Raw genomic sequence first — 21,686 nt, 5'->3', positions numbered from 1 at the left:
GGCCTCATCACTGATGGGGACAACAAGGAGTACAGAGGACTGACACAAGGCTTTGTGGACTGGTGCCAGCAGAACTACCTCCAGATCAACACTAGTAAAACCAAGGAGCTGGTGGTAGACTTCCGAAGGCACAAACATCCTCCACTGCAACCACTAAATATTCAAGGTATGGACATTGAGGCTGTGGACAGCTCCAGGTACCTTGGTGTTCATCTGAACAATAAACTGGACTGAACTCGTAATTCAGGCGCCCTTTACAGGAAAGGGCAGAGCAGGCTGTACCTGCTGCAGAGACTCAGGTCTTTTGTAGTGAAGGGCCCACTCCTGAAGACCTTCTGTGACTCTGTGGTGGCCTCAGACATCTTTTATGGTGTGGTCTGCTGGGGTGGCAACATCTCTGCCGGGGACAGGAAGAGACTGAACAGGCTGATCTGCAGGGCCAGCTCTGTTCTAGGATGCCCTCTGGGCCCAGTGAAGGTGGTGAGTGACAGGTGAATGGTGGCTAAGCCGTCATCCCTGTTGGACAACATCTCCCACCCCAACATCTCCCACCCCATGGAGACTCTGACAGCACTGAGCAGCTCCTTCAGTGGCAGGCTGCGGCACCCACGATGTGGGACAGAGAGATTTCGTAGGTCTTTCCTCCCCACTGCTGTCAGACTCCACAGCAAAGACTTTTGCAGCTGATTAAACACACACATCCAAACATGTGCAATAAGACTAAGTGCAATACTCTTTTTCTGACAAAGTTGTATTTTTACTCAGTTGTATATAGCATTTGTATTCTATTTTTATCCTATTGTATATTTTATTTTATTTTATTTTATTGTATATAGTATTTTATTTTATTCTATTCTATTCTGTACAGTTGTGTACAGTATCTTATTCTTATTGTATTCCAATGTTCTCTAATTTTTGCTATATAACTTTGCACTGTCCACTTTCTGCTGTGACAAAACAAATTTCCCACATGTGGGACTAATAAAGCTTATCTTATCTTATCTTATCTTATCTTATCTTATCTTATCTTATCTTATTTACTTTTACCTTACTTTTTGTATCCCTGCAGCGCATCTGTGAAGAAAAATGCAGAATTCAGGCAATGCTGCAATGGTTTCTTTGTTGATCTGCTCTCTGCTGTGTGCTTCGAGGATAATACACCTCCAGTTGAAGGTGTCATCACCCACCTGTTGTCCTATCTAATGATTGAGACAGGTACTACTTACTGTAGCCTGCACTATTAAGAAGATTCAGTTTCACCTTCTTTTCTAACAAAGCTGAAGTCTTGACCTAAATTTTCAAAACAACAAAAAATATATATAAATGTGTTGGAATAAATTATTATTATTCTTTTAAAAGTTTACTTTAAATTATTTTTTCCAAACAGAACACAAACAGATTTACACCAAAGTTTTATCACCATTTGAAGAGTCCCCAGATAAAAACCCAGTTGTGAGATCAGTAATCCTCAAACTGCTACTGAAGTTCAGGTAGGTAACCTACTATAAATATGTCACTGTAAAATTACAGTTAGTAAGTAGACTGTTAGTCTACTGGTCTCAATAACAAGACAGGTATCTCACTGAATTAAAGTGTATCTTTTATATCAGTTGACCAGCATTGCTACTTTAATAAAACTTGTGATAAAATCTGTGAATAGATTTAAGTTTCTTTACCTTACACTATATGATTGACCTAACTCTGTTTCAGCTTTGATGAGGTTCAGAAATATCTGCAGCAACATTTTTCATCTGTTGAAGAAAGCAGATTTGTGGATGATGGGGACAGAGCAGAGCTCTATGCTTTATACATCAACTGCTTGGAGGTAAAACTAGATGCTGTCTTAATTGTATTTAACGGTGTTAAAATATACTTTAAAAAGGTGAACAGAAAAGGTTTCAAAAAGAAAATTTCTTACTTTGACAGTATACAGTACTCCACAAACAAAAAGTATTTCTCTAGAAGGACATGCTATGATGAATTGTGAAGTACAGATGCCTCTCAGAAAACAAAAACCTAACCTTTATTTCAGCAAAAGGAAAGATTAAAGTCCGCAGTGTCCATCCATTCATTCTTTCCCATTCAGGGTCTGGAGGGGAGCTGGCGCCTATCCCAGCTACCATAGGTTAAGGGAAGGCTCGGACAGGTCACCAGCCTGTCACTGGGCTAACAGATAGAGACAGACAATCATTCATACTTAGGGGCAGTAACCAGTTAACTTAACCCCAATAACTGCATGCCTTTGGACTGTGGGAAGAAGCCAGAGTACCCGTAGAGAGCCCACACAGACACACATGGTGGATTTAAACTCAGGATCTTCTTGCTCTGATGAAGACGTGAAGACTCCCCACCCTACTGGCGCCAGGGAGTCCAGCAGTTCACATAAACAAAGGCTCTTACACTCAAACAGATATACGTGTGTTTGCCATACCATATATCAGCAAGAGAAGATACGACCTCTCCTAGGAGGTGTGTGATCTATGCCAGAACACTCTGAAGAGGAGTGAACGCACTCCCCTCTTCATGCTACACAGAGTTATTACAGACTGCTAAGGATCAAACCTCTATCAATCTACAACCAATTATAAAACTCTAAGCATATATGACTAAATATTTCTAAGCATAAATGACAATCCACTATATAAACCTGACACTGACCATTCCCCAAACGTTCTGCCCAGCCATGCTGTACAATGTAAATAACAAAATCTAATGTGATCTACTGAACGGAAGGTTGGTGGTTCGATCCCTGGCTGCTCCAGTCTGCATGCCAAATAACACATCCGAAATGCTGTTTGCTATTCTTTTGTTGTTTTGTTTGTTTGAATGTTATTTGTCAAAAAGACAACTTCTGAATGGGGTATGGTCTAAATGACAGCCTTACCTCAAATTGATAGAGGTCAGATGAAGTGACAATTAACTGGTGATATTTGCAGGACTCCATCTGGGAGAAAATGCCGCTGGAGGGCAACAAAGCTGCAGAGTTACAATGTTTTACTAATGAAACACAGTTCCTGCGCTTGTTTTTGGAAGAAGACACTTCTGCTCCAGCAGCAGTCTGTATTCAACACCTGCAACATATTGCCCGACTGCGTGTGACGCTCACCATGGCTGCACAGCTCATCAGTGACAGACTGCCTGGTAAGCTATACTACTACACTACTACAGTTTGGAGTGGTTTGCACCTAAAACAATGTTTGTCATTGTTGCAGGCAACAATGTCCCAGACGAAGCAGAAGATTTTCTAAACATGGTGATAAAGCTCTGTGAGGACAGTGGAAATGACTGGTATCGTGTTTACCTCATCCGCAAGCTCAGCGAATCACAGGGTGTGGAGTACGTCCAGACAATGATGAAAAAAACAGAGTTCTTCTGGATTTTCCCTGAAGAGATACATCAGCAGGTAAAGCTACTGCCAAAAACTGGAGTATAGTTAAATTAATTGAGACAGTTTTATCTATAACGTGTGAGATAATATCAATAGTTAGGCACTGCATTGGGTAAGGAGACTCTACAGTGTTGTAGACAGAAGCCCAGACTAGTTGATGAACAAGAACAAGTAGGGAGGAATAACTCCCTTTTAATAGAAAAAAAGCCCCCCTCCACTCAGGCCAGCCATTCCATTGGAAGAAGTTGGGCTGAGGGAAAAGAAGACAAAAAAGAAGAGCCTGAGATATAACGAACTAAGATAAACAGGGAAGATCACAGCCTCCTGGGGAGTGAAGACACAGAGTGATGGCTGCATAACTGTAGCTTATAAAGTCAGATTTACTGTGTTATGGCCTGTCTAGAGGTGGCCAGACCACAATATGAAGGCTTCCTGTTCAACTGAAATCTTTTTGGTTTTCAGTAGTGTGAGCAAGCATTTTAGTACAGTGCGTGAGGGTGTCAGTGGTGTGGCTTTGCAGTCGTGTGTGTCAAAGATAAAATTTCAGTAGTGTGTGTAAGAGGCTTTCAATGCATTTTAGTAATAATGTCCCTAACGGCCGGTCATACCAGAACATCTCGGGTGTAATATATGTACTTCAACATGCTTCCTTTTCTGGTTGCAATTTTGGTGTCAAAAGAATGAAGATGGAGGCCTGATGGACCAGTATCTTGTGTATGGAGAGGAGTACAAGTCCGTGCGAGAAGCAGTTGCCAAGGCAGTAGTGGACGGTGATGTCGAGCAGATAGAAGACGCCTGTGAGGTATAAATATGCTCCAAACATTCTCTTTCATGTGTTTCACTTACCTGTTACTATTATATTGTTTTGATGAAACCACAATCTGTGTGGTATATTCATTTAATAATAATAATAATAATAATAATTTAAACATTTAAACATTTCAAATTACTTGTGCAGCACTGCTAGTTACATTGTACAGAATCACTGCAAAGACCTGAGATACTTTGTAGTACTTTTATAGTACTCACAATAGTACTAGTACTTTACTCTATATGCTCATTTTTATTTTTATTTTACACTTATACTTGTCATTATTATTATTTTTTATACATTAGAGATGCACGGCATCACCAAAGAATCGGACAGTGTTCCTCCTGCTGGCTCTTTTCCGAGAGGTTACAACTCTGTACAGATCTGAAAACAGGGGTTTTCATCCTTCTCCTGAGGTATGAACAATGAGAAAATTACCATCTGTAGCAAATGGATAATGCATCAAGACTCTAGAAGAATTATTGGATTTTATTCAGAAAAACATGGATTTGGGGATTTTATTCTCAGCTGTAAGTTTGATGCTGAGTCTCAAAGTTTTATAAATAAAAATGAAGGATGATGATTTACAAACTCAGGGACAAAAACAACCATTTCCATATTTTTTAAAACGGTGTATGCTGCTCTAGCAATAATGTTGATATGGGTGTAAACCAGGGAGCAGTTTGCCAGTGGAGATTGGGGAATGGAGGGAACTTCACCCCCCTTCTACTCGTCTCTGCCTATGCTAAATTATTCTTTATTCCCAGTGGGGAATCATCACCCCCTCTTATTTTTAGTACTGCATCTTGAAACAGTCTACAGTGAAAATGTGAGAGGATGAACAGGATCCTCTTTTGTTCCAGCTTTTCATAAAGCCACCAAGCACTTCTGTTTCAGAGTGAAAACTACAATTAGCTATATAAAAATCAGAACATCGGAAGACTCACACAAAATCCTCAGAATATTCCTACTGAGTGTAAACCACATCTTATCATCTATATCATAATTCCCAACAAATGTGAGTTGTGTAGCTTCTTCTTCTTTTAACTTGGTACAGGTTGGTACAGGTTACCCACAGGCTGCTGTTTGCAGCATCCTGGAGTTAGACATTCTTCTTATGAAGTCTGTCTCTGAAAAAATTGGGAGTTTTTTTGGCTTTGCCTGTAATGGTGCAGCTGCTGTGATGTGCAGATAGACGGGAGAAGCCACACTCATGAGTAAAAAGAACAACCCTAACCTGACTGTCATTCACATATTTCAACCTGGGGTCCAAAATGTTGTAGAACTTGTTACAAACTGAGTCATTTATTGACTCTCAAACTCCAAATGTTAGTCGCTTATCTCAGTAAATGGAGTAGGATCACTTCCTTCCCTGTCTGGAAATTGACAGATGGGATAAAAGAGGGTGACACACTCGGGAAAGCAGAAAAAGAGCATCATCAATGCAGAATGTGTTTTTATTAACCGCTGGATTTATTTACCGCTGCTACTAGCAGCACTACTACTATTATTAGTAATAAATAAATCCAGTAGTTCATAAGAAAATATCTTGTAGTAGTACCACATTAATTTTTTTTGATCATTAGTCTCCATAATGTGTGTGAGGCTGAGCAACGACAGGCTCTCCCTGCAGCTCCACACTGCTGAGCTGTCGACCTCAGAGCCCTGTTGCAGTGAGGTGAGGAAGCTAAAGTCATCACCGTGGATCGTCCTTATGATGAAGTTGGAAGATACACGGGAACTCTCTTAAGCAAGCTTTCTTGTAATGTCTTTAATTAGTCTTAAGGAATAGTTCTCCAGGTTTCTTGAAAGACATTCAAAGCTGTTCTTTGGATGTTGGCTGCCTTTTGTTGTGCCATGATGATCCCACACTGCTACAATAATCTTGTGGTCCGGGCTCTCAGGAGATCAATCCAAACTGACAGTTCCATTGTTTGTTTTTCTTTCCAATGTATTCCAGTGTGTTTGAGATCACTGCCATACTGAAAGGTGAAGTCATTGTCAGATGGTATTGCATGAAGGATCTAAAATTTGATGAGAACAATAGCACTGGCCGAAATGCCAACCTAAACTGTAACAGAGCCTCCTCCTGACCTCCCTGTACATGAACCAAAAATTGAAAATTCACTTTCATCACATCATATGACCAGACACTCATTTCTACTTTCTAGTATATCTACTAATATAAAATCAAATATGACACTCTGTTTAACAAATTAGTGCAATTATTCCGTCAATTATTCTTCCTGTTTTTGAGGGTGAAATTTTAAAGTGTATTGCTTTTCTTACATGTCTTCTATATCCCCTAAAGCAATGTCTTGAATTTGATGACCTCATCGAGGGCTCAACGTATCTGCATCAAGCAGAAGTAAGACGATTTGCCTCAGCCTTGGTTTACAACAGGTTGGGAGCGCTCACCGTCCAGCCTGGTAGTGCTATCATGGAGAACACCATCACTGAGCTGATCATTCATCTGGCAGCTGTGCTGCTCACTGGGAATCATCACCTGCTGATGTCACTCAAGCATCTTGGTCTGTCTCCTGAAAATATGCAGGTAAACATCATGACATCATATGTAAAAAGTGCATGTAGTCATGAAGATGTCACCCACTGCTCCGTGGACTTGCATTTCAAACCCTTATTTTTAGGATTATGTCCAGAAATTGCTAGAATTGTATGCTAATGTGCCTTTGAGTTATATAAAAAGGTCAGGTTTATTAAAGAAAAAACCCCCAAAACTTTTCAGAGGTTGGGGATTGTTACTTCAAAACAGTGCTCAAGGTATAAAATGAATAAAACATTTAAAATCCCTTTCCTGTTAACCATTAAGTCCCCACAACTGAGCCCACTGACAACACACCAACAGCAGTGATGATCATGTTGTTACCAAGATGGTAAGCTCAGGTTGAGTGAAAGAAAAAGTATTTCTAGTATCCAAAACTTACTGTAATCACCATTAAAACCTTCAGTGAGAAAAAGCTAGCAATCATCCTTTATCAAACCAACAAACTCCAACGTGAAGAAAAGCAGACTTTGAAGCTGCTCCATCCCCTGCTGTTTATTTTATACAGAGAAAAAGCTACAGTAAGCCCCCAGAAGTTAACTGTTAACTTAACAACATTACATTTATGTTACCTTTGTGCAGTTTCTTAGATTGTCATTTCATTTAACCTACAGAGGGCTTTTATACCCACAATGCCTGATGACATTTTAGCTGTTGCCCAGGCAGCCATGAATTATGAAGGCCAGCTCACTTGGTATGGTAAGTATTACTCCTTTTAAATATGCAACTAAAACATTCTAAATGATCCTTTGTTGTAATTTAGGTTTTCACACAAACAGCCCTAAATTGAAATCTTTTGAAGAATTCTGCAACAGCAAATATAAAGACATTTATATGGGATGTAAAGCTTTTTTAATTTTATTTTGGGGCAAACTCACCAGACTTATTTATTGGATTTAGCTCATGATTTTATGCATGCAGATTTTATGTCCAGGTGACCATTAACTTAAGTTAATAATGATAATGGTTCAAAATAAGAGTGTACAGATGTGTTACCAAGATGGCAAGAAGGATGTGGCAAGACTTAGTTCTAGGAGCACTTTGCATAAACTTGCCTATAACTTCACAGAGTGCTGCATATTATGTTTTAATAACTCAAGTGATTTTTTTTTCCCATAGTCTGTCCAAATAATCATCCATGCTGCGTTGATATGGTAAGCCATTTTTATTCCATTCCAGTTAATATATTAATGACAGTGATTACAAATATAATGTTGTTAATAATTGTACTATTTATGCCATCTTTCGCTGTAGTGCGGCATGCCCATAGAGAGAGGCCGATGTCTGGAGTGTGGTGAAGAAGTTGGAGGAGAACATTACACAGTCGTGCCTGGATTCACAAAAGTTCAGTTGCATGAGTGAGTGTCATTAAATTTCAAGAAATATAATGTACTAAACACCTTTCTTTAATGTTACAGTGAAACTCAGGTCTTAAAAGCTTGGTTCCTAGTTAATTTAAATTCTTATCTCTCTCTCTCTCTCTCCCCTTTACACTGGTACGCCTAACTTTTTTTTCTTAGGTGCACCAGCATATATTCTCAGTTCCTTGTACATTTGCAGTAAATTGTGTGTCACAGACTGTAATTCACATTTGCATGACTTATTTAAACATCATGAAACTCCAAATACATGAGACCAGCCACAAAAACACTCCTGTTCACAATTTTTATGCACAGACTGACACTGTGCCTCTTTATTAAATCCTCGAAGAAAATGATCAGAAGAAGAAATTGGAAGCACAAGATAATTGAGGCACTGCTCATTTGTTTTTAGATGATAACAAAGACTTTGATATACTTGAATTGCTCTGTAAAGTAGCTTCAGCTGATTTATAAAAAAAATCTACTGCAGAAAGTTTCAATATATTTATCCAGTGATGCCAAACCTTCCACTTGGAAAAGTAACACATATTTGGACTTAGACTTGGAAAGGACTTAGAGAAAGAAAAATGTGCGTGTATGAATGTGTTTTCTACCATTAAAGCTGTGGCATTGGGAGTATACCAGCTCTCCTTCTTACTGATACAAATCTGTTGTTTTAGGGATCAAACACGTCCCGGTCACATTCTGGGAGACCCGGAACGGAGAAACAACCCAGATGCTTTAGACACCAAACACATGTCTCTGACTCCCTTCACTCTGGTCAGGTTGGTTACACATTTGGCCATGATGCTGGGAGCCTCAGAGAAACCTGAGGTGAGCAGATCATAATTGCGCTATTTTTGTAGATCCTAATCATTTTTAAATGAAGTATCTGAAGTGAGAGTTACTTTGTACAGTAGTGGCAATATCTAAGCAGTTTAAGTCCTAGCATATTTTTAATTTATGTGTAGCCAAGCTGTCAAATCATTCCATCGAGTTCATGAATAATCCACAAAACTCAATGAATGATGTTGCTTGTTTTATTACATCTAACAATGATGCTGTCACTCACTCTTTGTTCAGGTTGTCCAACAGATAATCCAGCCACCTGTGGAGGATGTCAGTTTGTTTCTCAGGTTGCACATAACAAAGGATCTTGAGCATCTGTCCCAGGCACTGGGAAAAGGAGCTGATGACAACGTAACATCTGTTCACTTGGTGCTTAAATCACTGCAGGAGCTACCACGGGCCAGTTCCAGTAAGTATCCAATCTTTGGTTACATGAACACCTGTCAAATACGGTCACATATAGAATGACAGGAAGAAATAATGGAAGTCAGTACTTCATAAGAACTTGATTAAAATTGTGATCCCATTTAAGCTTAGAAAGAGTATGCCATTAATTTTTGACTTTTTTTTCCTAGCTACTATCGACCCTTACCTTACAACCAAAGAATCCAGAAACACCTGGGAGACTACTGTGGCTACAGATATCATGACACCAAAGTTGACGGTAATTTGTTAGCTCAGTATTTACCCTTTTTGTCATGAATCCCTTTTCAGTCTTATCTATATAAACCCTCTTATATCACCTTTACCAATATTTTGTGTCCAGGATCTTGACCAACTCCTACAAGAGGCAAAGGGAACCATTAGAAATGACTCCCGTGTATCTTCCAAGTTCATCATAAGGACGATCCACGGTGATGACTTTAGCTTCCTCACCTCACTGCAACAGGGCTCTGAGGTTGACAGCTCAGCAGTGTGGAGCTGCAGGGAGAGGCTGTCGTTGCTCAGCCTCACACACATTATGGAGACTAATGATCAAAAGGAGGAGCTCCCCCTGCTCTGGAGGTTCCTGCAGAAGGTGTGTGTCACACAGATGTAAAGCTTTGATTGATCAGAATTCACCCATCCAGTCAAAAATTTACTCGATTGGATGCACGAATTACTGACCAGACTGAGTTTATTTTGTTTGTTTGTTTTGTGTTTTGTCTTTGAGGTAACACTGTGCACTATGGATAATTGCAAAGTTTTCTTTTTTTAAAACCTTTAGACTGAATGTCAAATTTGCCCTCATATATTATGACAGCGGTCCCCAACCTTTTTTGCGCCACGGACCGGTTTGTGCCCGAAAATATTTTCACGGACCGGCCTTTAAGGTGTCGCGGATAAATACAACAAAATAAAACTAGTACCGGTACCGAAAAAAAGAAGATTTATTCATAACACACGTGAAAAGACCCAAGAAAACCGAGTTAACGAAAAAAAACGATAACAAAATAACGCTAAAACCCGATAAAAACCCTGAAAACCATGCATTTCACACCCCAGTCTCAACTCTCACGGCCCGGTACCAAATGACTCACGGACTGGTACCGGTCCGTGGCCTGGGGGTTGGGGACCACTGTATTATGAGATCGATGAGTACAATGCTCTTTGTCACACATTTCTAGAATAGAAATTGAATAGAAATTGAATAGTCTATCTTTTCCCACAACCTTCATTTTTATCAGTGCACCACCATACTATAAATAATTATCTTTATATTTTTAATGTAAAAGCAATTTTAAAAAGTTCCAATAAGCTTGTTATTATTCTCACTGGTAGAATTGAAAATAACCAAAGATACACAGCCTGTGCTGTTGAAGCATTGTTATCAGCCGATTGGTTTATGTTTTTCTTTTTCAGGAGAGAGAATTTCGGCTTATTAAATTCCTCCCAGAAATCCTAAACCTGCAGAAACGTTTGGTGAGAAAGTACCAAAATGCAACTGAAGATATCGTGGGATCCATCAGAGAATTCATTGATCAGCAAACAGGTGCAGATTATATGGACCTAAACTCTCTCCAAATGTGAACAATGACGTGACTAATCTACAATCTGAATAAATGTGAAAATCACAGTCAAAATCCTTTAAAGTTGGCTTTTGCTACACAGACAAAGCAACTGAAATATTTTTATTCTGTTTCATGTTATGTCATACAAATGTTTTTAAATTAGTTGTTTCAGAAATGAGACAGCGGTATCAAAAACACATTGAGACCTTCCTGAAAACATGGAATCAGCTAAGAGTTTCTGTCACCAGCAGTAAGTAAAGCACTTATTCTACCCTTTGTCTGAACAACAAGATAATTTGTTGGTGCAGTTAAATCTTTTATTGTTCCTTTTATTTTATTTTATTTTTTTCAGGACATTTTGATCAACTATTAAAAAAATAGCTTGATTTGACTTTGCCTTACTGGGTTTAAAATAGGAACAGTGGAATTCTTGATTGATTTTAATTGCCTTCAAGAGCAAACATAATTCTAATTCTAAATGACTTTGTATACAATGGAGGTCAAAATAACAGAAAAAGATCTGTACCACTGACCAGTTACTGAAAACATATTATTATTATTATTATTATTATTTGTTCTTGTGATTAAATGGAAGTTAATAAACACATACTTAGATTTTTGTTATATTTGAAATAAGGAATTATTTATCTGTCCTTTCAAAACTATAGATGAAATAAAAATTCCAGAAGAATTTTGCAGCAGGGATTTGGACCTGGACAGTGACCTGCAGTACCTCCTGCCCCGTCGGCAGGGTCCAGGCCTGTGTGCCACAGGGCTGGTCAGCTATCTGGTGACTCTCCACAATGAGTTGGTGAATGCAGTGGACCGTCACACAGGAGAGGACAGCAGGTACTTTTTTAAAGCAGGTTATGTAGCTTTTTTAATCAAGCTATATCAGGTATCCTCCTACCTGAACTTCAAACAAAGGGACAGATGAGTCAGATGAGTATCATTCAGGGGTGTTAGTATTAAAAATCCTTTCTTTTACCTGGGAGCTTGACATAGATACCCAGAGCCACATAACCAATTACTGAGTCTATGCTATTGATACATTATATATTGTAAATATAATACAGTTCCGTTTTGCTGTCAACAAAAATTATATCTACATTGTGATGTCTGCAGTGACTACACGGTGAGTCTGACAGAACTAATGGAGCAGCATGTGATCAGCTATGATGTGGAGAAGGATCTGCTTCCTCTGGTTTTGTCTAACTGCCAGTACAGCTTGGAACGTGGCCACGAGACAATATCTGAGTATGACCTGCCCAGGATCCAACAGCAGATCCTCACCCGCTTTCTGCAGGGAAAACCTCTCATTACCCGCGCAGTGAGTCCACACAGCCTGGTTTGGTTAAAACATGTGTCCCACGTCTAAAATTACACAAACTTTGGCTGAAGTTAAGAGTTCCAGTTGTTTTAAGCTCTTGATTTCTCTCCACTGCAAAGAAGTTCATTTTCTGTTGAAGTTCTATCGTAATAGACGGCAGGGGGGCAAGCTAAAGAAGCAAATACAGTACAAACACAAATAGGACTTAGCTATTACTGTTTGTTCCACATATTTATGACAGCACACTGCTACAACATGTGGGTTTTACATCATAAGTCCCTCCTGACACAACCTCCAAGGGATTCTTTTTCCAGAACAAAGCCAGGAATCTTTTGTTAGGCAAAGTTGTAAACCACTGCACTATGGAGTTTGTTTTTATTGTGTTGGTTAACTACAGTGGGAAATTTTCATCATTTGACTCAAGTTTTGTATCTGTCCTATGTTATCATACTTATTTTAAAGTCATATTTACATATTTCCCTGCTTCACTTAACCCCCTGTGTTTTATTAAGGGAATTCCCACGCTGGTCAATATGCAAGAGAGAGACTATGAGACCATTTTCAAAACTGTTCATGGAAAAGTGCCACAGGTAGGGTAATATGACCCATATTGAGTTTACAGTAAAAGTGCTAATATTTGTTTGGGAGATATTCTTGATAAATGGACTTACCTATCTATAAACTGTAAATGGTTATTACAGGTATAGCAGATTGATGTTTTGTTTATCACCAAATCGCATAAATATTTTGGGCCAAATAGTCACAGCAAATAAGAAAAATTGTCTTAACATTCATCTATAAAAGATCTACTCACACATTACACAGTTATATTGTGATCATTTACTTTTCAGTGCTTTATGACTTCACTTCTTTGTTTCTCTATCAGAGGGCTCTGTCCCGTTTGATCTGGAACTCTGTGTCGAGACAGCTGGACTCCTACAGTGAGGTGTGTGAAGCACTGAAGATTGTGGAGCTGCTTCTGGGTTATCTCTCAATGACTGGTGGTGATCCCAAAATGAAACTGGTCACTTACCTTCAGGAAATACTAAAGATGGACCAAAACATTAATCAGCACATACTGAAGGTCATTACATGCACTCTGAGCCTCACATATCAAAAATCAGTATTAATGACAAAGCAAAGACCAGAGAGAACAAACTATCTATAAGATGATCTTTAAGTTGATCACTTTTTTGCAGGCTTTTGGCAAATGTGACCTCAGACACTGTGTTTGTCTGTGGCAAGTCCTGTCCTCTCTCAGATCTGAAAAAATGCTGCAACTGAAAAGGGTAAGTTTTGCAGTATGTTTTGTTTTCAGATACAAATAAAATTTCAAGTTTATATGCCACATGTGGTTTTTCACTGAGGATACATAAATTGACTCTCATAAATTGTAAGTTTTGATCCTAAGCTCCTGTGTTAGCACTTTGGTCATTATGACCAGATATGTCAGTCCATCTACCATATACATACAAAATGCATGCTTGCATGTCTTGTTAAAAAGGAACCCTTTTCGGGGTATCCAGCCGAGTACCAGGTGCCACTGACTGAGGAAAACAAGACTGAGCTGAAAGGATTCATGTCCAGAGGAAATGTGGACCAGTGGCTGCTTGAGATGCACGAGTTCCTCTTGTTGTGTCTGGGCCGCCTAAGGGCAACTGAGGACTACAATCCATTATGGAGGTAAACCTGTTGTATAGTACCAGATTTTTGTTTGGTAATGCCATTGTTCTGTTTGGCCCTGATTTAGCAGGTGTGAAGAAAGATTTACATCCTAAGCCTCAAAGTCACTGCAGATGATCCTGTGTAGCCAAAATATGGATATATAAGAGTGATCTCAGAGATGCAAAGATATGCATACAGTTATAGATTAGTCTGAATGAAGCAAAATATTTTCATCTAAGTATTAAAAACTTAAAATTATTTATATTTAAAACTGTGTTAGTTTGTCTAATTAATTTTCAGTTAATCAATCAATCTTAAAAATGTCCAAGTACTTTGTGCATATTTTACTGATAAGCCCTGTTTATTCATTGTCATATCTGTATAGTGCCCCATCGTTTGGCCTTTCTGTCTATACCAAAAGTGTGAATGTCTTTATTTGTTAGAATATTTTTTTGTTTTCCTGCTAAGTAAAAAATTATTTGCTCAAATGTAAAAGTAATGTATTAAAATTTATATTTTCTTTCTTTCTGACAGTCTGAAGGAGGCGGTCAGTGCCTACATGGATCGTAAAGAAGTAGAAGTCCCTCCTTGCGTGGAGGAAAACTTCTCTGAAAATGTGCAGCTGTCTCAGATAATTGAGACCTGGAAATACACCATCACAGCCAAACAGGAGTTGATGAATGAGTGATCAACTGAATGAATGCATAGAGAGATATTAGTTATCTAAAGAAGTAAAGAAAGGTATTTTTTCTGCATTTATTGGTGTAATAATCATAGGATGTGTTGTGTTGTTCATTTGTTTTTGGAATTATTTTAGAAATTCAATTCAACAACAAAAAACTATATTTACATTTTAATATTTTATTTTTCATTATATTTTACTTCTCTTGTGAATGGCTTGAATTAAAAAAAAAAGAGTAATATTATCATGCTGCAAGGAGGGAATAATATTTCTCCATCTAATAAGAACTTAAAGCGATAGGTGATTGATACACAGAAAAAGGCAAAATCTTGTAATCCAATGTAAATGAATGTGCGTGGTTCAATCATAAATATGCAAGGGAATGGTATACTGAGCATTTTACACTTTTTCATACATATTTTATTTTTCTTATATTTTAAAATGCTTTAAGTTTTTATTTACATTTATGTAAAAGTTGAGATTTGCTACATTTTATGTTTTTTTTTTCTATTTAATAGTTTGATTTATCAGATTTTCATGACAGGTATTAAACCTAGTTGTGTTCAGCAGATAACTGAGAGATGAATTGGATGAGTTTAGAGAGACTTTAGTTTATCAGTTAACTTTAAGTCATACTACTTCTTTGAACTCTTTTATTTGTTTATAGTCTTGTTGATGTTTTTCTTGATTCGTTTATGAGAAAGATTAGAAATTACCTTTAACCTCTGTGAAAACAATGAAACAGCAAAGCAGAATAAACTCAAGCACATGCTCAGTGAGCTGCTCATGTATTCACTGTGAGAGTATACACAGGATGGCTGCTTTGATATATTTTATATATCATTCTTGCATGATTATGTTTTTGTTTTAAAGTAAAATCTTTTAGGGTGAAGTAACAACAGGATGGATTGATAAACTAGTACAAAAACTGCACATTTTCCATTTTTTCTTACATGTTAAAAAACTATAAATGTTCATTTGCATAAAAGTGACTTGAATACGTTCATTTAAACAAAACATTTGATTTGCAATATGAGATTATTTCCATTTATCTGTGGTGGAAAGTTGGATTTATCAGATTTTTATGTGTTAAGCGACTTCATCAAACAGAAAGTATATAAGGAGATAAACTGGATGAGTTTATCGGTTTATTTTTCATCGTAAAATTTATAAACCAACAGGTTTTAATTTTCTATTTTTGTTTTATAATTTTAATATTTCATTCCTTTACTGAGAAAAATGTTCACTTTGATGATGATTTACTGTTTTGTTTTTGTTTTTTCATGGTATGTTTAGCATTATTCTTGCTTTTATTTTACTGCTAAAGAACAAAATGTTATGTAAACGTTTTAAAGACATGATACTGAGTAAAGAAATTAATGATTGATAGTTTTCTTTTTACATTTTACTAACAGTGTCAAATACTTTTTGTTTGCATCAATATGAAAGTCAATATTTTACATTTTAGCTATTTTCTCTAATACTTGGATTTGAAAAATTAAAAATAACACTGAGGCTCAACAAAAACAATGATACACAGCAAGGCAGATAAAACATGTGTATTATTTCTTCGATATGAGCCACCTGCTCATGTGTTGCATTTTGTCAATCTAAAAAAGTTACTAAGAGTTTTTTAGAAAATTCAGAAATGCATTGTTGAATTTGACAATCATATAGTGTGAAACTTTGCTGATTTACTCTTTATGCCTAAGGATTATGTACACTTTTCTTTTTTTTCTGCTTTCTTTTTTTTATCAAGTATATTTTACTATTGACCAGCACTCAGAGACAAAATTGTATTACTTTTTCTTACATATATCAAGTATCCTGTATTGATTATTCATTGTGTATCTGCTAAAAGATTAAAAGTACATTGGAAAATAGTTCTTCCGAAATAGTCAATAAAGCAGTTGTTACACACATGTGACCTGAAATGTATTATTTCTGCCATAGTAACAGATTGTCAGTCACTTATTGAAAATTAACCCCTTTTTTTAAAAAAAAAAAAAAAAAAAAAAAGAAAGAAAGAAAAAAAAAAAAAAGAAAAGAAAAAAAAGTTGTTTATGGTTGTTTACTGTGCCTTGAAGACAAGGGCGTAGATTTGGTTTTGGCCTTGGTGGGGACGGTTGATTCAACCACCGAACCCTGCCCTGTTTCTTTTTTTTTCCTTTTTGTCTTTGCTTCTTGATTAAAAAAGGAGAAATATACTTGCCTACATATGCTATTCTACATGCTTTTAAACCATTTAAAATTACAATTCATAATTTTATATGTGAATTATATAATGTTAAATTACTATTAAACAAATGACTAAGTATTTTAGACTTTAGTTTACTTCAGCCATATTCCATATAAATCAGGTATCATACAAAAATAAAAATAGCTTCAATTACAGTTATGACAATAAAAGAATATGACTTTAAGGACTTAACAACATTACTTCAGTTATAGTACACCAACATCTGTTATACTTTGGCACTAAGGGAACACTGAATGACCTGGTGGTTTTTGTCCATAAAACTACTCATCTAAGAATACCACAAAATTATCAATTTCACCTGTGATCTTGTATCACCATTCCTCTCTGAGCTTTGTGTTGGTTCTTCTGTCACCTGACAAATAGGACATACATGACAATAAGAATAAAATGTGTTTCTGTCAATTTGTGCAGATCTTGACTCAATAGTAATGTTTGTAGGCTGAGTGCATTTTTAAAACAATTTGTGCAAACTGCACTACAAGGTGGATTATTTGCAAAATCATGACTACCTCATGATATTTTGTCTCAAAAATTAACCCTATAAATATGTCAGCGCCATTAGGATGAAATTATTGTGTCACCAACATTTTAACGTTAGACATATAATTTTAACAGCGTCTGTAAACTAATATCCTGGCTTGCTCGAGGCTGCCGTTTTGTCTGACAGTTTCAATCAAAATGAGAAATGCTACTCTGAGACTGAGATAACTAATAGTGCTGCCTGTTGAGCTGTTAGTTTCCAAAACACGTTATTCATGGTTACATACAATATTAGACTGATGTGGGCCAAAGCCTAGCATAGCCTGTAACGTTATTATGACGGACACATTTTATGAGTGAACTTGACTTTAAGTGAGTTACAGGTTTCTTTGAAAAATACTTTCTTATATCCAGGTTCTTCCTTTTTGCTGCCATCCTCCTCCCCTCCTTGCAGGTCCTCGCAGCGCAGGCTTGCCGCTGCTAAAACTAAACAGAGCTCCCAGAAAGGCACAGCCAATCACATTGGCCGTATTTGTCACATGATGTAGGACTCCAGTAGAGAACGTAATTTAACTCTTTCTGCACCGCTGGGTGAATGAGACGTTGACAGATCGTTTTTTTCTTTCTATCGGGTTTGTTTTTCTTTACTCGAAGAGATCAAATTATTGGTGGGGACCAGGGGCGATTCTAGGATTAGAGCTTTGGGGGTGCTGAGCACCCAGAGAGCTGCCCAGCCAGGCAAGATAAACTTTACACAATGAGACTTCTTCCCTGTCTCTGTCAGTCCCTCCATCCTTAAATGTCTCCAGTTGCCCCAAGTTCTCTCTGACTGTCTCCTGGGTGCATTTAAACCCCTGTTCCTCCCTGTCCTGGTCGTCTGTTGTCTTCATCTCCGTTATCAGTCATCATAATTTTACCATCTCTGTGCAAGTCTGCAAATTTCTTTCGTAAATCATATGATTCTTAAATTCAACAAGTCTCTCTGTGCCTGGGTCCTCGTCTCAAAACATGACATCACTGTTTTGTACATTTTAACACAATTTAATCCCCACATTTGAGAAAGAAAGGCAAAACACTTTTTTTGAAAAGTCTGTAACAAAACCATCAAATCTGATAAAGGTTATTTAAATGCTGCAAAAGAAGAATGGATTGGAATAAAAAAAAATACATATCCTAATCTTAATTACTGTGGGAGAATAATGAATGATGCTCATAGTGAGTAAGAAGTAAACTGAGTGCATTTGGACAGAGATTCACTTTTAATGTGTATATATAATATAATACAGATACATAAAAAAACACTCCCAAAACAGAATAAATTATTACAAATAAAAATCTTTACTGCAGATACTAATTTTACTAATTTAATAATACTAATTTTGTGTTGTAAGATTTATGAGTTTCATGCTTTCATAGTGGTACTTGGGAGAGCTTGACATTTTTATCAGGTGGTACACACTGTAAAAAGTTTGAGAAACACTGTTAAGTGTATGTGTGCTTTTGGAAACATTTAAAGCTGCTGTACAGAATCTTTGAAACAAGCTAGCTTAAAACATTTTTAGAATATAAACAGAGCACTCTGCTTCTCTTTACAGCTCCTCACTCCACCAGGGCACCGTTTGGCACTTTCTGATACTGTACTGCGGCAGTCATACAGACAACTGGACGGTCCAAAAGTTGGCCTACCTATTACTGGCTGAGGTTTTAGTAGAGTTGTGGCTGAACCACATAAAAATATATCATTAATTTTAATCTCCCCAATCAATGATAATGTTATGTTGGAATGTTGTTAAAGAGGGTCAAAAATGTTTCAACCCAGTTTGTTTTGCAGATTCTGTATAGCAGCTTTTATATAGGGAGGACACAACTTCCAGATTGTATGAGTAAAATCAGGTTTTTTCTCTTCATCAGTTTAACAGTTTCTGTTTTGCCTGTCACTATTCCCTGTCTTTTTTCTTACCTGGTTCTTCCTGACCTTGTACTTTCTCCTCACGTTCCCCTCTTTCCTCTCTCCCTCTTTGGACAGACAATCATACACAAATAGATTGTATTCAATTTGATGAAAAATTACATTAATATGAAAAAATACTATTAAGATCACTAACAAAAAGTCCTCTCTCAGTCTAAATTGGCTATATACATTTCAATGGGAGCAACAGGACGGTCAAATGTCGCTGATTTTACTACAGAGCAGGACGGATTGTAGGGTAGCAAACATCGTCGGAAAACATGTTTTCAACACTGCAGGTTACCTGGGTGTTATCTATACTTTTGTTGTTAAAATGTTCCGTCTCAACCAAGTACTGTATGCTTTTTATATTTTTAGTAGTGTGTCACACAAACAGCAAATGTTGTCAAAAAAAGTAACAAATCTTTGGGGGTGCTTTGATACAGTACTTAGTTGAGACGGAACATTTTAACAACAAAAGTATAGATAACACCCAGGTAACCTGCAGTGTTGAAAACATGTTTTCCGACGATGTTTGCTACCCTACAATCCGTCCTGCTCTGTAGTAAAATCAGCGACATTTGACCGTCCTGTTGCTCCCACTGAAATGTATATAGCCAATTTAAATTCTAAAACTTAAAATTGTCCATAGCCTACTGTTGTTACCACTGTCCTGTTTGAAATGGATACTAACTAGCTAACTGACTGGATGCCCATTAACCTTATAACTTCCGGTGTGTGTGTGTGTGTGTGTGTGTACAGAGAGACAGCCAGGTTCATAAGGGATATAAGGAAGGTTTTTTCAAAAAAAGGAGCCACATTCAGGTAAAAGTGTAAAATCAAATGATCCATCAATCAAACATAATGTTGGATCAGTGTTTCAATATTTATATCTTTTATTAGATGTTCATGTGGTTTGGTTATTTGCCTTTTGGTTGAAAGTACACTGAGAGAGGACTTTTCGTTAGTGATCTTAATAATATTTTTTTTTCATATTAATGTAATTTTTTCATCTAATTGAATACAATCTATTTGTGTATGATTGTCTGTCCAAAGAGGGAGAGAGGAAAGAGGAGAATGTGAGGGGAAAGTACAAGGTCAGGAAGAACCAGTTAAGAAAACAGACAGGGAACAGTGACAGGCAAAACAGAAACTATTAAACTGACGAAGAGAAAAAACCTGATTTTACTCATACAATCTGGAAGTTGTGTCCTCCCTATATAAAAGCTGCTATACAGAATCTGCAAAACAAACTGGGTTGAAACATTTTTGACCCTCTTTAACAACATTCCAACATAACATTATCATTGATTGGGGAGATTAAAATTAATGATATATTTTTATGTGGTTCAGCCACAACTCTACTAAAACCTCAGCCAGTAATAGGTAGGCCAACTTTTGGACCGTCCAGTTGTCTGTATGACTGCCGCAGTACATACATCACATTTGCGCACTATCAGAAAGTGCCAAACAGAGCCCTGGTGGAGTGAGGAGCTGTAAAGAGAAGCAGAGTGCTCTGTTTATATTCTAAAACTGTTTTAAGCTAGCTTGTTTCAAAGATTCTGTACTGCAGCTTTAAATGTTTTCCAAAAGCACACATACACTTCTCCAAAAGTTGATTCTGTTCATCTGGACGTAGCGTTTTGTGGGAGAAATGTTTCATCACTCATCCAAGTGACTTCTTCAGTCTCAGCTGACTGCAGGTTTCCCCAATCTTATAAACAGTACATTTGCATAATGACTGAAACCAACCCACTGAAGGAACAATGGGCTGGGAGGTCAGTTCCTTAATCTTAATCACACATACACTTATCAGTGTTTTTCAGACTTTTTACAGTGTGTACCACCTGAGAAAAATGTCAAGCTCTCCCAAGTACCACTATGAAAGCATGAAACTCATAAATCTTACAACACAAAATTAGTATTATTAAATTAGTATCTGCAGTAAAGATTTTTTCATACATTGTATACATTCTACCACAGCCAAAGTTGCCTCCATTTTTATAGTTTTTTATTAATATTTTGTAATAATTTATTCTGTTTTGGGAGTGCTTTTTATGTATCTGTATTATATTATACATACACATTAAAAGTGAATCTCTGTCCAAAACATGCACTCAGTTTACTTCTTACTCACTATGAGCATCATTTAAATAACCTTTATCAGATTTGATGGTTTTGTTACAGACTTTTCAAAAAAGTGTTTTGCCTTTCTTTCACAAATGTGGGATTAAATTGTGTTAAAATGTACAAAACGGTGATGTCATGTTTTGTGACGAAGACCCAGGCACAGAGAGACTTGATGAATTTAAGAATCTTATGATTTAATAAAGAAATTTGCAGACTTGCACAGAGATG

General features: G+C 37.1%; 1 protein-coding gene across 1 annotated transcript in view; it reads left to right on the top strand.

Moving 5' to 3' along the window:
- Positions 1 to 14,646, top strand: part of LOC134642760 (E3 ubiquitin-protein ligase rnf213-alpha-like) — a 48,480-nt gene extending 33,834 nt beyond the window's left edge. Inside the window, exons 30-53 of the mRNA XM_063494712.1 lie at positions 1,070 to 1,215; positions 1,388 to 1,490; positions 1,711 to 1,825; positions 2,937 to 3,141; positions 3,213 to 3,403; positions 4,068 to 4,190; positions 4,505 to 4,615; positions 6,511 to 6,753; positions 7,377 to 7,461; positions 7,882 to 7,916; positions 8,017 to 8,120; positions 8,804 to 8,957; positions 9,207 to 9,399; positions 9,548 to 9,636; positions 9,739 to 9,990; positions 10,815 to 10,944; positions 11,136 to 11,213; positions 11,632 to 11,812; positions 12,089 to 12,293; positions 12,806 to 12,883; positions 13,180 to 13,377; positions 13,493 to 13,582; positions 13,798 to 13,976; positions 14,493 to 14,646. Of these exons, the coding sequence (XP_063350782.1) occupies positions 1,070 to 1,215; positions 1,388 to 1,490; positions 1,711 to 1,825; positions 2,937 to 3,141; positions 3,213 to 3,403; positions 4,068 to 4,190; positions 4,505 to 4,615; positions 6,511 to 6,753; positions 7,377 to 7,461; positions 7,882 to 7,916; positions 8,017 to 8,120; positions 8,804 to 8,957; positions 9,207 to 9,399; positions 9,548 to 9,636; positions 9,739 to 9,990; positions 10,815 to 10,944; positions 11,136 to 11,213; positions 11,632 to 11,812; positions 12,089 to 12,293; positions 12,806 to 12,883; positions 13,180 to 13,377; positions 13,493 to 13,582; positions 13,798 to 13,976; positions 14,493 to 14,646 (3,442 nt within the window). The remainder of the gene's footprint in view (positions 1 to 1,069; positions 1,216 to 1,387; positions 1,491 to 1,710; positions 1,826 to 2,936; positions 3,142 to 3,212; positions 3,404 to 4,067; positions 4,191 to 4,504; positions 4,616 to 6,510; positions 6,754 to 7,376; positions 7,462 to 7,881; positions 7,917 to 8,016; positions 8,121 to 8,803; positions 8,958 to 9,206; positions 9,400 to 9,547; positions 9,637 to 9,738; positions 9,991 to 10,814; positions 10,945 to 11,135; positions 11,214 to 11,631; positions 11,813 to 12,088; positions 12,294 to 12,805; positions 12,884 to 13,179; positions 13,378 to 13,492; positions 13,583 to 13,797; positions 13,977 to 14,492) is intronic.
- Positions 14,647 to 21,686: the final 7,040 nt, after the last annotated feature.

This window comes from Pelmatolapia mariae, linkage group LG15 (genome assembly GCF_036321145.2).
Source record: "Pelmatolapia mariae isolate MD_Pm_ZW linkage group LG15, Pm_UMD_F_2, whole genome shotgun sequence".
Classification (NCBI taxonomy): domain Eukaryota; kingdom Metazoa; phylum Chordata; class Actinopteri; order Cichliformes; family Cichlidae; genus Pelmatolapia; species Pelmatolapia mariae.
Note: the sequence above shows the minus strand (reverse complement) of the source record. Positions and strands in the feature narration are given on the sequence as shown.